This window comes from Xyrauchen texanus, chromosome 25 (assembly GCF_025860055.1).
Source record: "Xyrauchen texanus isolate HMW12.3.18 chromosome 25, RBS_HiC_50CHRs, whole genome shotgun sequence".
Lineage (NCBI taxonomy): Eukaryota > Metazoa > Chordata > Actinopteri > Cypriniformes > Catostomidae > Xyrauchen > Xyrauchen texanus.
In genome coordinates, this window is record NC_068300.1 from 9,060,429 (window position 1) to 9,078,446 (window position 18,018).

Sequence of the window (18,018 nt, forward strand, 5' to 3'; positions counted from 1 at the left end):
TATGGGTTATAGGAGATAGTATCATACCATAATAAAAGAATGGCATGGGAGAAAAAATAATATATATATATAATGCCGCAATTGCACAGAAAACACCCAGGAGAGTAGCAAAAAATGTGTAGAGAGTCTAAGTAGTTATAGAGAATTCCACTGACATCTTTCTGCTACGTGCCTCAAACGAAACTCTGAATTTCTTTAAAAGATTTGATGTCACTAAACTTGCAAACTTGGGAAAATTCTGTGATTTTTTTTTCATCCTCCTTTCATCCATAAGCCCTCATTCTATCAACGCAGAACATTGTGAACACAACTCTTATGAAACATTCTGTGTCCGTCTACTCGCAGAAGTTCCATCGAACCAGCCAATCAGATTTTCGCTGAATGATCGAGAAAGCGTTTTACACATCGGGCGGTTAGTGCACGGACTGTAGGCATCCCGTCTGAGGCCAAGACTAGATGGCACTAGGAAGTGTAATTGAGCTTGAAATAATGTAAGCCAAGAAAACAGCAGAAGTCAAGAAAAAGGAAGGAGTGAAAAGGAGTTATATTTTATTTAGGGCTGTTGATTTAATGCGCCAATTCAGTGCAATTAATTATATTAAAACAATTATGTGTTAAAGACATTTACACAATTAATCATGTCCCCGGACTGCAATAAGGAAAATTCCAATTTAAAGGGTTAGTTCACCCAAAAATGAAAATTAGCCCATAATTACTCAAGCCAGGAGACGTGGTGGTGCTCATGCAGGAAATGCGAGGTAATGCCAACAGAGGCTGAGAGTGTTTGTTGACATGAATGGACGATTTGAATGACTGGATAGATGCACAAACGCACCATTTTAAGACTAATACAAATCTACAGTGTATATCTAAAAACAACTCCCTTATTTTCGCCACTTTCCTTTGCTGTAAACAACACGTGTTTCCGCGTTCATCACTTCTCACCAGAGCTTACGCCTACGCGTCACGCCGGAACTCGACTCTCTTGTGAACGTGCGGATGGCCGTTACCGGAAGCCAGTGATTATAGTTTATAAAGTTATAAATAGGGATATTTTTCTTACACAAATGCATCGCTTCACTTCAGAAGGCCTTTATTAATCCCCTGGAGCCGTATGGATTACTTTTATATGGATGGATGTGCTTTTTTGGGCTTCAAAATCTAAGGTACCTTTCACTCCCATTATAAAGCTTGGAAGAGCAGGATATTTTTTAATATAACTCTGATTGTGTTTGGCTGAAAGAAGAAAGTCATATACACCTAGGATGGCTTGAGGGTGAGTCAATTATGGGATCATTTTCATTTTGGGGTGAACTAACCCTTTAAGCTTAAGTACCACCTGTTTTCTCCAGGGGGCAGTAAGCAAAACCAGCTGTATAGGAACCGCGCAACTACAGTATACAGAGAAACCACACTCACAGACAGCACTAGATTAAAACACGTTCTTGCTTTCAGACAAAGTTTAATGGAACGAAAATCCGAAAGCATGCATTTCATGTTTTTCTAAGTTTCAAACTACGTTTAACTTGACACAGGCACCTAAAAACAATATGTTTATGACGTGATGCAACCAAAGTGAGACACTCGAAAAGCATCCGTCTGATGCAGGTGTACATTGATGCATCCTTAGACAAGCCCTCATATTAGATCTCAGACAGACTGACGAATTCAGCTGCAAAATGGACTGCTGTGAACTGTAGGCCAATGATAGGATTGTGTTCAATAATATGAAAATAAACAAAATATTGCCTTCTAAAGCCGCTTTTTGTATTGTCTAATCAATGCATTTTAATTATCTGAAATATTATTTTAAGAGCTTATTTTATTTATAATTATTTAAAATGTAACACACATACACATATATATAATTATTTAATCATTATTGACTTGGTTATTAGAGGGGATTTCTCAGCGAATATTTACATATGTGATTAATTGCAATTCATTCGATTAATCAATCAATCAGCATGCCATTTAATTCATTTGATTACAAATTTAAATCAGTTGACAGCCCTAATTTTAGTCTTTTCACACCCAAAATAGATTGGATCGCTTCAGAAGACATGGATTAAACCACTGGATTGCAATGCATTACCTTTATGCCACCTTCATGTCCTTTTTGGAACTTGCATTGTATGGACAAACAGAAATTAAAATTAAAACAGAATCATTAAAATATCTTTGTGTTCCACAAAAGAAAGTCATACAAGCATGAGACGATATAAGGGTGAGTAAATGATGAGATAATTACAATTTTTGGGAGAACTATTCCTTTAAGCACTTGTTCTACGCATCAATGTAAATATTAGGGATGCACCGATACCACTTTTTCTCTTCCGATCCGATTCTGATATCGGAAATCTCAGTATCAGCCGATACCGATCTGATACCAGTGTTGTTTTTTGCATAATCAATTTAGAATATCTTTATATTATTGTGTGGAACTAATTGGTGTGCTCTTTAATATGTAAAGAAACACAAACCTCTAACTACACATTATTTCAATATAAATGTATATCTTATTAATAAACACTTTATTATTAACTAGTATACAGGATAATGTAGCAGCAAAACAGTAATTCCAGTGTAAGTCATCAGAAGAAAAGAAGCACATATATATATATATATATATATATATATATATATATATATTTAATTTAATTTAATTAATTAATTTAATTTAATTTAAATTTTAATTTTTTAATTTAATTAATTTTAATTTGACCAATTGTCACACATTATACATACATTTCTGCATATACATGGTGAAATTATTTATTTTTCACATATCCCAGCTAAGCTGGGGTCAGAGTGCAGGGTCAGCCATGATACGGCGCCCCTGGAGCAGATAGGTTCAAGGGCCTTGCTCAAGGGCCCAACAGTGGTGTCTTGGTATATATATATATATATATATATATATATGTGTGTGTGTGTGTGTGTGTCTGGACTTTAAAGGATTCAGATCTCTTTTTTGTTCAATTTGTCCACCAGTCTCTCTCTCTCTCTCTCTCTCTCTCTCACTGCCTTCAGTGCTCACTCTCCCCGAGTTCGGATTACATGGACCTGCATATCATTAGTGGCTAATATAATCAAGGACCCCGCTTTACACACACTCTTTGTCTGTTCTCATCAATAGTATCTCTGAGACTCCAGACCTTTCTACTAAGTCAAACATACCAGTGACTTCATTATTGCCTGCAAGTGTCATAAGACTGTTGTGAGTTATCTGTTCATTGTGTCTATACCCTGTCTGGATATTACTCACCTGCTGTTTGTCACTCTGCTCAACTGGATTTACTCATATGATGTTTACATCACTGTTTCAATCATCTATTCACTAAACCCTGCTACTGAGTTCATATCTCTGCCTCCGTGAGTCTCTCTGTGACACTTTTAACTTTTAAACCCTCACGCTTTTATTTTGACAATCTGAACTCTCCAGGAAGTCCTGCAAGTGTGTCTGTTTGTAGGCAAGTTCTCAGTAGTTTAATTCGCTTATTCAAATTCTGGTAAAAAGGCACCTCTGGTGCTGTTTTAAATTCATATAAGTGAACCAAACTATTGAACATCAACATCGATGTTGTTTGTGAGCAGCGCCTGAAGGCCAAATATGGGCGTGTGTGTATAAACAGCAGAACCATTCACTGCCGCGCTGAAGCTGCGCATGCATTTTATTATAAAACAGCCTTTTGTGATTCACAGAGCTATCGCACATCTTCAAGTGGCTTTGAACAAAACGCACAAGTCATATCAACTACTTTTGTGTTTTAATGGTTGGATCAGGCTCGGACCGATACCCGATCTGCTTAAAAACGTCAGTATCGGAGCCGATACCGATCCAGGTATCGGATCTGTGCATCCTTAGTAAATACCTGTAAATAGTACAAATTATGCAAACAATAAACGTAGCTATGCAATATCTGCAATTTAAATCCATAATATTTATTAAAGGAATACATGGATTTGTGCATTTTTAAAAAGCTAATATGTGACCAAATTGATAGCAAAAACTAATGATAAATTAAACAATTTATATACATGTATATTTTCATAATGTACATACCAAGAAGGTCCCTTGTATACATTATAACAGACATAAACCATATGAATCAGAATCTATTCTCTTTGAAATTAAATTGTGAAATTGGTCTCAATACACAGCCCTAGTGACCACAACAGAGAAGTTTGGCTGAAATGGTTTCAGACAAAATAATCAGTAACACATGGTCCTTATCCGAGCTGTGGCCTAAAGGTTAATAAATGTGCTTTAGAAGTGTTTGAGCTATGGTGGGCAATGCAGGTTTGTTTCCATGCTGAATTTGATCTGATCTCTCCTCAATAATTAACTGTCTTTTCTCGACTATCCCTTTGAAAAGTGTCAAGTCCAAAAATAAATATTTGCATCCATCCATCTGTTTTAAGGTGTGGTAGTATATTTCGGGGTGCAACGCTGCAATACAGAAGACAAAACAGTGCCAACAACTGATGACCCTCCGTTTAAATTTTGAAACACTCTATTAAAGATTTACACACCAGAACATGAGCCCTCATTCACTCGTCCCATACACAGCCCTGTATTACATTACAAACCCAGTTTATCTGATTGAAAAACAAGTGCACGTCAGTGACATTTGTACTGAAGAAAGATGAAATCTTCTGTTACAAGACATTTTATGGGTGGTTGACATGAAATATGTGGTTTGACATGTTATGCTCCATCCAAAACTAATTTAAGCAGCTTTTTGCCAATTCTTTTATAATTAATATATTACAAATGTTGCTTTAATGCACCTAATATGCACTGAGAAACCACATGGAATATCTGTCCAATACAACCAATGGACCCTAATGTTATGGCAGTTAAGGCACTAACAATATACACTTTCCCACTTTGTTTCATGTAAATACTCGAGATCTACGGTCTAAAAACACTCAAAAAATCACTAACAATTGAGGCCAAATAAAGAGTTAGGAATGAGTGGAATGGAAGAATGTACCATAAAGAAAAAGTTTTGTAAAAACAAGTTTTAACTGGATCTTTTGTGTACCACATGGCAAGTCTGATCTTTTCTCCTACCTGGAACGGGCATGAAATACTTGCTCCTCGTCTTTCGCGATCACATCCATTTAAACGCATACTGTAGCAAAGGTCCACATTTCAAATGAAAACAAAGGAGGAGATTTGGCCATAAAAAAGGCCATTACATGACTATAAAAGAGGACAAACAAAGATTAAGCGAAGATGTTCAGGGTTTCACCGCGAGTCTAACCACTGTGCATCTGACAGATGGGCAACAATAATGAAAGAGTCTCTTTGAGAAATATGATACACTCTCTCTCTCTCTCTCTCTCACACACACACACACACACACACACACACACACACACACACACACACACACACACACACACACACACACACACTCTTGAGGTGCAAGTAGCTAATGATTTCACAACAAAAACAGTCATTGACTGATTAATCACAACACAATACACTTCCAGCCTACTAATTCAGACTTCAAGTATCATCTGTAGTCAGTTGAGGAAGTCTCCTGAATTCCCTGTGATCAACCACCCGAACAACAAAAGACTTTTTATTTTTAGGATGTAAAGTCACAGTGTTACAGTGGCTGTTTCACATAACCCAAACCTGTGTCTGATAAGGCAATGTATGAACGTAAAAGAAGTCAATGGATTTTCAATCAAAATCTAATCTTTTACAAGTCTACAAAATGAAGACAGAAAGCTACTTTAAATTATTTTCAGACTGGAGTTATAAAAATGTAGGGATCTGCTGACCTCCTCACACACAAGCTCTCGAACCATCCCTATCAGAAACCCTGACTGTAGGAAAACACTTCAGAAAACTTTCAGGAATTCCTTGTATTGAGCAGATTTCTGAAAGCACTGTTCGACATGAAAGACGGGAGCAGGAGAAAGCCACTTCCTCCTCCACAAACTGACAGACTTTGTACAAATCGGTCCAACAACTGCAGGCTACCCATATGTTTACTAAAGTGTGCGATAAATACTGCATTCCTGTATGCATTTTCCTTTCTGTTGACATTTCCTTCAGAGTCTAATTACACTAGGTAACACAATTTTTGTTCCTGGGTAGTAAGTGTTATTTCCTAATTGCTTATTCCTCAAACATATAGAAAATGGCTATTATTCCCCAAAAATTTTGCTTTTGTGACCAGGACAGTGATATTTTGAAATGTACCTATTTCCAATGAGAAAACAAGTGATTTTGTGTCTTTTCCTTCACATAAAGTCTGAAGAAAACAGCATATGACCAAGATCTCTAATCAAGTTATTGAGATCTTTTTGGTTGGGGTAGTATGGGTTTATCTCCTCAACTCCACCTCTTAAATTGTCATCTGGATCTACAACGTCTTCCTCACTCTCTGATTTGCTGCTCTCTTCTAAAGATGGCTGCTCTCTCTCCGGAGGCGTGGGTACGGGGAGCTCACGGCAGTGTGGCACTGGGGAAATGGATGAAGGAATATCCGGATACGTGATAGCAGGTTCATTCTTGCCAGTCCGAAGTTTGGAAGGGTCCACCAAGCAGAAGTAGTAGTTGCTTGAGTGGTCAGTGGGTTCCCGCAAAATTCTTGGGATAGCGAACTTCATGGCTCTCTTTTCCTCTCTACAAAAATACTTTATTTCACCCATGAAGAATGTGTAAGAGATTCTCGCAACAATTGTCCATCTTACCTTCCAGAGTTTGTTTGCAGTGATCACAGATTCAATGAGGTGCACAATGTTTGTCTTGTTCCCCGACAGGCATGCCGAAATATAACTTGTAGGCCTCACACATTTTAGCAGATGCTTCCACTGAGTACTTTTCGCTCTTGTCTTGATAAATTGGCCGCAGACATAGCAAAATACGTCTGCTAGATGCTTGCAGCCCCTTGATGCCATCTAAAAAAAATGCAGATATGTATCCACTTAGGCAGCTGGAACTGAACTGGTGGGATTAAGGTCCCTGTGTTTATACTACTATTTATATTACTGGAAAGTTCAAGAAGTTACTCCAAGTTTACTCGGCACTTAATCTATCTGGAATGTTCTGGAAAATAGGTACATTTATAAAAATATCACTGTCCTAGTCACAAAAGTAAAGTTTGCAGGGAATAATAGCCATTTTCTGTACTTTTGAGGCATAATCCCACTTAATCCCACCAGATTTATTAGAAAATAACACTTAGGAACCAAAACCATTACAAAAATGTTACGGTGTTATTTTAATACACCAAGCAAACTGTGAATATTCTACCACAGACATGTTGTTCTGCAATCCCTGCACCATCATTTCAATCTCATTTCTTTATGCTCTAGTAACATTTCCAAAAACAGTGAGCGACTTATTCAAATACTCAGGGAGGCTGAGAGCAATCGTGCACAATAATATCCTGGATTAGAAGGGCAGACTTCAAAACCCATGCATTGTAAATGGCTGTCCATCCATCCATCCATCGTCAACCGCTTATCCTGTGTACAGGGTCGCGGGGGGCTGGAGCCTATCCCAGCTAACATTGGGCGAAAGGCGGGGGACACCCTGGACAGGTCGTGTAAATGGCTGTGATTTATTAAAAAAGTTCTTAGATTTCCACTGCAGTCAGTGTACATACAGGAGCTGCTGTGTCCAATCTGTCAGTCGGATCCTGGCCAGATGTTTCTCATAAAATCCCATAGGAGGCCATTGAAAGCAGGGGACCACGAGGAACTGCTTGCAATTACAGACGCACGCTTTGGAAAAATCTCATGGACATTTTTGTCCCGAAAAAGCACAATAAATAAAAAGAAAAACTATAGTACAGTGCCAAAGTTTTAGACACTTGTGGAAAATGTAGCATAGTGAGGATGTCTTTACAGTAAACATAAAAAAAGCTAAATCAATATTCACTGTGACCACCTTTGTCTTCAAAATGGCTCTAGATTTCCTAGAGAAACCTGGACACAGTTTTTCTTGGTTGTTGGCAGATTGGATGTTCCAAGCTTCTTGGAGAATTGGCCACAGTTCTTCTATCTATTTAGGCTGTCTCAATTGCTTGTCTATGTAATCCCAGATAGACACAATGTTCAGTGAGGGGCTCTGTGGGGGCCGTTCCATCTGTTGCAGGGCTCCCTGTTCTTCTATTCTTCTATCCTTCTATAAAAGGAACAATTGGGAGTGTAAAATGTATATTTCCTACTGACACGCTAAAGCTGAAGAAATAAATAACCATCTAAGACGAATGTTTTTATGAAACATCATATATGCCTAAGACTTTTGCACAGTACTGTATATTTAGTTATTTAAGATAATGAAGACAATTTAAAAAGTGTAACAGTAGCCAGCTAGTAGGTAGATGTGCATTGTGTACACCTCACTCCCCTGGCCTCAAGAGGTGCACTAGGGACTGATGCTAGAGGATGAAAACATTAGCCTCCTCGTTAGCGTGCCCACCTCCCATGCCGATTCGAATCCTGCTCGGTGTGGGTCGAGCAAGACTGGTTACAGTGATGCCGTGACCCGGATGGGAGTGAGGCTTAGGCGGGTGAGTGTAACGGGGACCAGCTGGTAGGTAGCCGTGCTGTGTGTGAAAACCTAACTACCCTTGCCTCAAAGAGGCATACTAACGAGTGATGCTAGAACTGTAGCCTTTAGCCTCCTCCTTAGCCCTCCCATGCCGGAGACGCCGGTTCGAATCCCGCTCTGAGCGAGTCGAGCAGGACCGGTTACAAAACCATTGCACTGTGATATTATTTTCATGGCAATTAATCAAATCCCTGTATTATAGTAATAATGAGACAGTGTTTTCATAAACATCATAACTGAAAGGCAGTAAATCAAATACTATATTATACTAGAATACTTCACTATATCGTTTACACTGTAATATTTATACTGTACTAAATTATACTGTACCATTTACACAATACATGTAAATTAAATCTATTTTATACTTTACTAAATCACAGATATAAATACAAGCACAATAATATGACTTTTTTCGCATTAGAGCCATAAGAGTGCTTTATTGTGATGAAAAGTATGTCACAATGTAAATATTAATGGTGAAAATCGAGCTTAATTTCTTGTTTTCTTTTGACATGTCCTTGACATGCTTCATGAGGTTCACCCATTGATATTTCACTCAGACAGTGATATACAATGTATCAGTGGAAGAATGGAATGGATACAATGTATCAGTGGAAGAATGGAATGGAATGGATACAATGTATCAGTGGAAGAATGGAATGGAATGGATACAATGTAACATTCTAATATGTCGCAATTGTATCCGATGATCATCACGTACTCATGGTCATTATCTACTGACGTGTCTTTATGATAAATAATGGGGGGAAAAACTTCAGAAAAGGCAAGACAAGGAAGTACACGAACAAGATATTTTGTACCCAGATTAGGCTACTTAAAATAAATGCACTTAATGCTCTGCAGTCATGGTGGAGAACACCTTTGGCAAGCTGTTCATCCACAAAACACATTCAAAAGATAAAAATAAATCCTACCTCATTCACCCTCAGATTTGTCTTAAATACATGTCTTATGGAAGGAGCGTTTTTCGGTTTGTCAAGACGCATCGGTAGTTTCTCAAAAGGACTGTTTCCTCCGCCATGTTTTCTCAAGACACTTTCATTTTATAACTTCTGCGGAAACAAGGAAAACTTTTTGTGCCTTGGCACTCCAATCATCACACGGGGGTTTGTAAACGGCACGCCTCAAGTCTGGAGAGCTCTCGAATCGTTCTTTTAAACCGGTTCTTTTGAATCATTCAGTCGAACCGATTCGCAAAGCGTCTGGAAATCATTTGGATACAAAGGGATGACATTTAAGAATAAAGCTTTGAGGAAACGATATTGGTTAGTAAAAATATTTGTATATTGTTCATTCATCAGATGAATTGTCTAACGGTGGAAACGATATTGTTAGGAGCTGTTGTTTTGGTATGTTATAATTCGGTGGAACCGATTCACAAAGCGTCTGTGAATCACTCGACTTAAAGAGTTTGTGGGAACAACATTGGGAAAATTAAATGATATATTATTAATTAATATAGGCTAGTTAAGTGGCTACCGGTAGAAAAGATGTTAGTTAACAGAAGGCCTATTGCGATTAACAGCAGCTTTAACAAAAAATCTAAACGTTATTAATATATGAACGTGAGTGATGAGATAAAAGAATCCGTGAATCGGTTCATTGTTGTAAAGAACCGATTCGCAAAAATGAATAACACTTCCCAAATGTTACCGAGATGTATTTTAGTCCATTGTCCATTGTAAAACTGTCCGATTTATTTAATGAACAATGCTTACCTGTGTTGCAGATTTAATGAGAACAGATCTGCAAACTGGTGTAAATATTATCTTGGAAATTAAGGATGCAGAATGTATTTTTATAACTGATTTTATTTTCTCATAATCTGCAATTCACTGTTTGAGAACTCAAGAAAGAATAATTTATAAATTTGACTAAAATCAAGAAGTCCGTCTACAAGCACAAATACAATAGTAGTATGGTGTATTGAACACCAGGGGGCAGTGTGTAATTCCTGACAGAGAAAGTCAGCTGTCATATTCACACAAGTGATTTCTTCAGAAGATAAATGAATTGTTCTGTTTTAATACAATTTAATTATATGTCAGACATAAAGCCAAACGCCAGCTCTTAAACTCACAAATAGGTACAGACAGGCCTACACACTCTGTCAGCTTGCTTAAGTACATACTTGCACAAATACACACACTTAAGCACATATACACAAACACAGGCAGGGGCGGAGCTAGGGGGTGGCCAGGGGTGGCCGTGGCCACCATGGACCCCACTCGCTATTGACGTTTTGGTAATTTTTTGTCTTGGGCACAGTTTATATTTTTAGAGGTGGGACGATCTCTGTACAACCGCAACACACAGGAGACTTAACATGTGCGCACACCAGGGTCCCCGCACCTCTCCGTCTTGGGTGTCACTGTATCCAATTCCCTTCGTCTTTGTATCCATGATATGAAAATGCTGCCTGAAAATTTCTATGCCACCACAGACTGATCGCTGGCTCCTGCTGGCCACCCCTGTGAAAAACCCCTGGCATTTACAATGACTTCACTTGCTTTTTATAGGCAACAGAGTATAAATGCACATTGGTGAGGAGATGCTACATCCAAAGGAACTGAACTGCAGTCTTTGGTCCTGAAGCAACCATGAAAACCGAAAATAGTCCACATTCATTCTGAGGCATGAGTACGGAGGAACAGAGCAGATTCTTTCATATCTAGTTTTGGTTTGAGTGTATGCTTTGAGCTGGTCCGGTGTTGCACGAGTTCAGCTTGAGAGTAAAACAAAATAAGAAAAAGTAAAGGCAATAAACAGAAAACCACGTTTTTACTATAACCTCTCAATCACTTTTGTAAAGTAGCTACAACGTTCAGTTTTTAGTTGTTTGTTGATTTTGGAGTGCCTAGTCAACCAGCAGAACAGAAAAGAAAACATCTAATTTAATATAACTCACACAGAAATTAATGAATATATCAAGGAATCTTTCAATTCTTCCATATAAATAGTACATACATATGTACATAGATACATTTCCAAACCTTAAGATGCTTAACAGAGTATTACATATTATTATTAGAGACACCATTGAATCAAAATGCACATGCTGTGGCTTTGTGTCTAGTAGCTTTGAGTCCATCTATGTACCGGTCAATAAGTTGACCAAATCTTTAAGAAGATATACATATATAAAATATAGTATTTCTCTTAAGGGAAGATGGACCAAAAATACTGATGACTCATCATGTTCACAGGGACGTATAGAAATTCTGGTTTGAGAAAATGCTCTCTAGAATGACAATGTCCCACCACCAAATCCAATCTGCATGCAGTCATGGGTTTCCTGGCCTTTGATGTAAAATAAAGCCTAATGGCTATTATCGATATGCCCCATCCCAACTTCCTGTTGCAATGGGAAATAAAATAATTTAGGGTCTAAATATGAAGGGCATAACCAGTATCTGTCTAGCTGGTATGGCTTTGAAGAACTTGTCTTGACTATCTCATGCAAGCAGTTTACCTTTTAAAATTATGATAATGGAGTATTTCTAGCTATTGTCTAAAGTCAGCAAGTTGCAATAGTTCATACTGCAGTTACTTGAGATGGTCTTGCACGACGTCATTTGTTTTTGTAGCAAGTGAGCGATGCAATCTGCATACATCAAATTTGTGTTTGACTTCATGCTGATGTTAGATGTTGATTTATGGAGATTAAGGACCACTGGAGGTGTTGAAGGCATTACTGATCCTCGGTTTTAGTGACTCTAAAATGGAGTGTCCATCTGGCTTCCTTTGGCTCCAACAGGGACTACATTGTAACTCCCCTCTTGATAGCGCATCCATCGTAATCGCATTTCATTCTGAACCTATGACAGACAGACAGACAGACAGACAGACAGATAGATAGATAGATAGATAGAACGAAAGGATGGACAGATAGATAGAACGATGGACGGGCGGACAGATAGATGGGTAGAAAGACAGACGGATGGAAAAATAGATGGATAGAGTGATGGACGGTGAAAGGATGGGTATAAAGAGACAGACAGACAGTATGACAGATGGACATACAGACAGTAGCCAGACAGACAAACAGAATGACGGATGGACAGATGGATAGAACAACGGATGGACAGACAGGTAGATAGATAGAACAACAGACAAATAGATGGATAGAACAATGGACAGAAAGATGGATGGACAGACCGACAGAGGGATAGAATGACAGATGGGCAGATGGACAGACAAAACGTCAGACAGACAGAACCACAGACAGATTGATGGATAAAACAATGAACAGACAGACAGACAGATAGAATGACGGATGGATGGACGGACAGATGGATAATAGATAGAGAGAGAGAGACAGACAGACAGACATCATGACGGATGATAGAACGACAGACATATAGAACGATGGATGGATGAACGGATGGGTATAAAGAGATAGACACAGTATGACGGAATGGACGGATGGACATACAGACAGAACAACGGACGGGTAAAATAACACAGAATGACGGAAAGATTGATGGATAGAACAACGGATGGACAGACAGGTAGATAGATAGAACAACAGACAGATAGAACAAACCACAGACAGAACAACGGATGGAAAGACAGAGAGATAGTACAACAGACAGATGGATGGATAGAAAGATGGATGGAAGGACAGACAGATAGAATGACGGACAGACGTACGGACAGATGGATGATAGATAAATAGAGAGAGAGAGAGAGGGATAGATGGATAGAATGACGGAGGGTCAGATGGAGAGACAGAACCACAGACAGATTGATGGATAGAACAATGGAAAGACAGACAGACAGATAGAATGACGGACAGACGTACGGACAGATGGATGATAGATAGATAGATAGAGAGAGAGAGAGAGAGATAGAGAGAGAGACAGACAGACAGACATAATGACGGTGGGACAGAGCGACGGATGGATAGATGGTTGGATAGAGAGAGAGAGAGAGAGAGACAGACAGATCAACGGATGGATAGATGGATGGAAGGTCAACAGATGGATGGATTGATGAACAGAAAGAAAGAAAAACTGGTTTGTCCAGATGTCTAATTGACTTACACATATCTGGATTTGATCATATTGATGGTTTTTAAGCAATAATTACTCACCTCCTGGTTCAGAAAACAATAGAGAACCGCCACAATGAGCCCCTTAAAGAAAATTAATTAGGAGAAGGGAGTAAGTGACTGTAACACAATTTTTGTGTATGTAGAGTCAATCATCTAAAAATGACCTAATATTACAAAACAAGTCAAAACAAAAACAAATCAAAAACTTATTTAGTTGCAGTGTGTAATGGGATGAAGATTACCCTCTCTCACACCTTTCTGTTCACTTCAATCCATCTTTAACTCACAAAAAAACAAACTCTCTCGTATTAATAAAGCTGTGTATTGCCAATTTTCTTCATGATAAGAAATGCACGGTGACATTTATTATGATGCAATAAATCACAAGCCATCACGTTATATTCTAGCTGCATTAAGCGCATGCGTTCGAGGTACAAGAGTCCCCGCGACAGAGTGTGCATCAGCCGGGTGCAGTTTCAATATCTCCCCCTTAGATGGGGACATTCGTGCAACTCATAGAAGAGGCGCTGACTGCACAGAAAAATGCCAGTTTCAGAGTTTGTAGTTATTTACATGACCTGCTTCCTTATTATTTGAACTTTAATAAAGCTATAGGGCATTAAATGTAACTGCATTAAAGATGTAACGTCGGGGTGTTTCCTTTAAAGACGCTCGACACGCAAGTTTTGCTTCAGCAGAGCTCCAGCTCCATTTACTCAACAACAAGAGTGATTCTGTATTTACTTATTTTGTATTTTTGCATTATAATTCACTCATACTTTGCGATCTACATCACCTGAAGCTGTCTGGAAGGTTTCGAGTGCATCTGGACTGTGAGCTGTGTATTTGTTCCTCAGTCTTGCGCGAGCTGCAGTGCTGCTCTTGCGCATCATCATTACAGTTTAATGTGATCTCATGTTACGCTAAATGAGATCAAACGACTATCCGACAAGGAACATTTTTGTCAAAATATTTTGTCTAATCGTTTCAGCCCTAGCATAGAATAAATATAAATTAATTTAACCTTAATCTTGCTTTAATATAATAACATTTTTATGCTTTCAATGTCAAAGATTCTTTATGCAAATCAATTATGTTCAACCTTGTTATTTTACGACACCTCCCCCTTTAAAAAATGGCTTAATATTTCTTACATCACATTTAAGGGGCTTAATCTAAAGTCATTTCCTCTTACAGTATCAGTTTTTTTACTATGTTTAGACTTTTTTTGTAAACAGTTATAATGCATTTTATATTTATACTGCAAAAGTTTTAGGCACTTGTGAAAAACTTTCAAAGTGAGGATTTCTTAAAGAACTAATGACATAATTAGTTTTCATTAATCAATTAACATCATACAAAGTCATACAAAATCAATATTTGCTGTGACCACCTTTACATTTAAAACAGCACCAATTCTCCTAGAGACACCTGGAGACAGTTGTTCTTGGTTGTTGGCAGATGGGATGTTCCAAGCTTCTTGGAGAATTGGCCACAGTTCTTCTGACTATTTCGGCTGTCTCAGTTGCTTCTGTCTCTTCATGTAATCCCAGACTGACCCGATGTTCAGTGGGGGGCTCTAATGGGGCCATGCCATCTATTGCAGGGCTCCCTGTTCTTCTATTCTAATCTTTCTATTTGCAAAACAAATTGTGTGGCAGAATAAAATGTATATTTCTTATTGACACAAAAGCTGAATATATAAATAATCATCTCAAGACAAATGTTTTTGTGAAACATCTTAAGTGCGTAAGACTTTTGCACAGTACTAATATATTATTTATTATCATTTAATTAATAACTATTATTTAATTATTATATAGTACTCTATTAAATACAAATCTTTATTATTTCTATTATTTATCAATTATTAATTCATATTATATATATATATATAAATATTAGGGCTGTCAATCGATAAAATATTTTAAATCAAATTAATTACATGGTGTCTCGATTAATTAATCGCATATACAAATATTTGCTGAGAAAGCCCCTCAGATAAAAATAACTCAATATATAATGATTATACATATTTATATCAATATATAATTATACATAGATATCTTTAAATATTTAACAATTATATATAATACAAAATATTCAGATAAATAAACTGCTTTACATTCTTGTAGCAGAAGAGTTCATCATTGATAAGGCAATACAAAAAGCAGCTTTAGATTACAATGTGTTGTTTACTACCATATTATTGATCATAAGTCAATCACTGACACACAGTTCACAGCAATCCATTACACAAGTGAATTTGTCAATCAGTTGGAGATTTATTATGAGGGCTTGTTTAAGGACCCGTCAATGTACACCTGCATCAGACATGCTTGTGTAGCGTCTCGGGTGCGTTGCGTCATAAACATAAAATGTTTAGTTCACTGTTTCAAGTTAAATACAGTTTAATACTCAATCTTTAAACACATCTTGAGATCCCTTAGTTTGTATTTGTGCTCCGTCAAGTGTTTTGAAAGCAAGAACGTAACGAATGTCTGTTTTGTTCTGGATGGCTGTTTACTTCACTGTATAAACTGCGTGTTGCTCATACAGATGAAGTTTCACTTACTGCCCTCTGGAGTAAACGGGTGGTACTACAAGCTTGAATTTCTCAGGAATCTTCCTTATTATGGTCCGGGGGCAGTGAGATTAATTGAGTACATTTTTTTAACATGTTTTTTTTTGTAAAATGAATCGCTCTGAATTAACACGTTAAATCAACAGCCCTAATATATATATATATACTGTATATATAAATTAGCACTAATAAATATAAATGATTTCATTTATTTATAATTTAATCAATGTGTGATACGTATAACTAATACATTAGTAAATTCTGTGTAAAAAAATAAATAAATCTGTAAAAAAAATAAGCACTTTACTATTATTAACAATACATAGCCAAACTGTTTGTACTTTGGGCCAAGTTCAGCATCTGAATGGAGATGGAGCTACATAAAACATTTGTCACATTTCCCAATGTTTAGTTATTCAAAATATGCATAAACCAAAAGGAACACAAACTTATTTCAATTTTAGCCTGAGAGAAAATATTTTTGGCAAAAAATTGGACAGCACTTTCAATTTCAACAGATTGAATAAACCAGGATGAGAGGGTAACTGCATTTCTGTTTTGTTTTCTCAAACTCCTGCTTGGAATTAATGTTTAAAATTAGCTGCTGGCTCTTCAAGAAACTCAATTAGCACTCTGACTAACAAAGTAATACCTCTAAAACCCCAATGTCCATCTCCACTTTCAACAGATCAAAGGTGAAGTCTACTCTGAGGGGTCCGCAGGTTGTTTTGATCTCATCAACTGTACAGTGGGGAGTATGTCTGAAGTCAACCTTCATTAATTCACACATGTGTGAGCTTGTGCACTGAAGAGACATGGCTTTGGTTTGGAAGGGTTTGGATTTAAAGGGATAGTTCACCCAAAAACAAAAGGAGAGAGTAAGTCATTCAGGTTTGGAACAACATGATGAATAAATGATGACTGAATTTTCATTTTGGAGGTAAACTATCCTTTTAAGGTTTGGATTTACGTTATGATGTTTTGATAGAGGGTTGTATAACCTGGAAGGAGCCCAGACAGAGCTCGATGTAAAGCCGCAGGCTCACGTTGAAGACGTCTGGAAGGAAGCTGAACACCATGTAATGAGTGCCGAAGAGAGGGATTAGGAGGAGGGTGGACTTGGTCAGTCGCCTTAGGAAAGGAGAGATATTAAAGGAGAAGATGAAGGAAGAGGGGGTTATTGAGAAGATTGTAGTGCTGGAAGTTTCTATACGAGTCGGATTTGTTATTTGAAACATGTACAATATAACTGTGCCTTGAGTGTACATAATGACTCCTAAAAATGACTTTGAAAATACATTAATATTGGCAGTTTTTACATTTCCTCTGTATACACACATCCATGAGAATATTCTTAAATGTTTAGTTTATACTGTGTAGATTTTAAATTAATAGGTTGCAATGTACTTGTTTGTTTTAGTGCATTGCCTAGAAAAAAAATGTCTGCTAGATGTATATGCTCTTGCAAGAACATTATAGTTACTCTGCTCTTCTCTGCAAACTGCTCTCTTTCATATAAAAAAAACACAAAGATGTAAAAGTACCATGAAATGCAGGGATGGATTACCGACTGGGCCAATGGGGCCAGTTCCCAGGGGCCCTTGACTACCTGGGGGTGCCCTGGGCTTAAAGGCTGCACGATCTAGTTTGGTGATCCCTCCGCTCCTTTTTGGGCATGAACAACGACCCACCAAAACCCCCCCACCCCTCTCACACACCCACCAACCCCCGCTCAACAACTTTTGGTGGGTGGAGGGGGGCCATTGGGGA

The 18,018-nt window shown here is 37.7% G+C and overlaps 2 protein-coding genes across 4 annotated transcripts in view; both read right to left on the reverse strand.

The window, feature by feature from the left end:
* Window positions 1–9,671, reverse strand: part of LOC127618713 (G-protein-signaling modulator 2-like) — a 40,768-nt gene extending 31,097 nt beyond the window's left edge. For 2 of the 3 annotated variants that reach the window (XM_052091318.1, XM_052091317.1), the window contains exons 1-2: window positions 9,523–9,671; window positions 5,078–8,155 (exon numbers count right to left, since the gene is read on the reverse strand). In XM_052091318.1, the coding sequence (XP_051947278.1) occupies window positions 5,078–5,127 (50 nt within the window). In that variant the 5' untranslated portion in view covers window positions 5,128–8,155; window positions 9,523–9,671. The remainder of the gene's footprint in view (window positions 1–5,077; window positions 8,156–9,522) is intronic. The other variant, XM_052091319.1, reaches the window with a different exon arrangement.
* A 2,653-nt stretch (window positions 9,672–12,324) lies between these two features.
* LOC127618979 (growth hormone-releasing hormone receptor-like) overlaps window positions 12,325–18,018 on the reverse strand; it is a 32,567-nt gene continuing 26,873 nt past the window's right edge. The window contains 3 exon segments of the mRNA XM_052091684.1: window positions 12,325–12,426; window positions 13,704–13,745; window positions 17,250–17,379. Of these exon segments, the coding sequence (XP_051947644.1) occupies window positions 12,325–12,426; window positions 13,704–13,745; window positions 17,250–17,379 (274 nt within the window).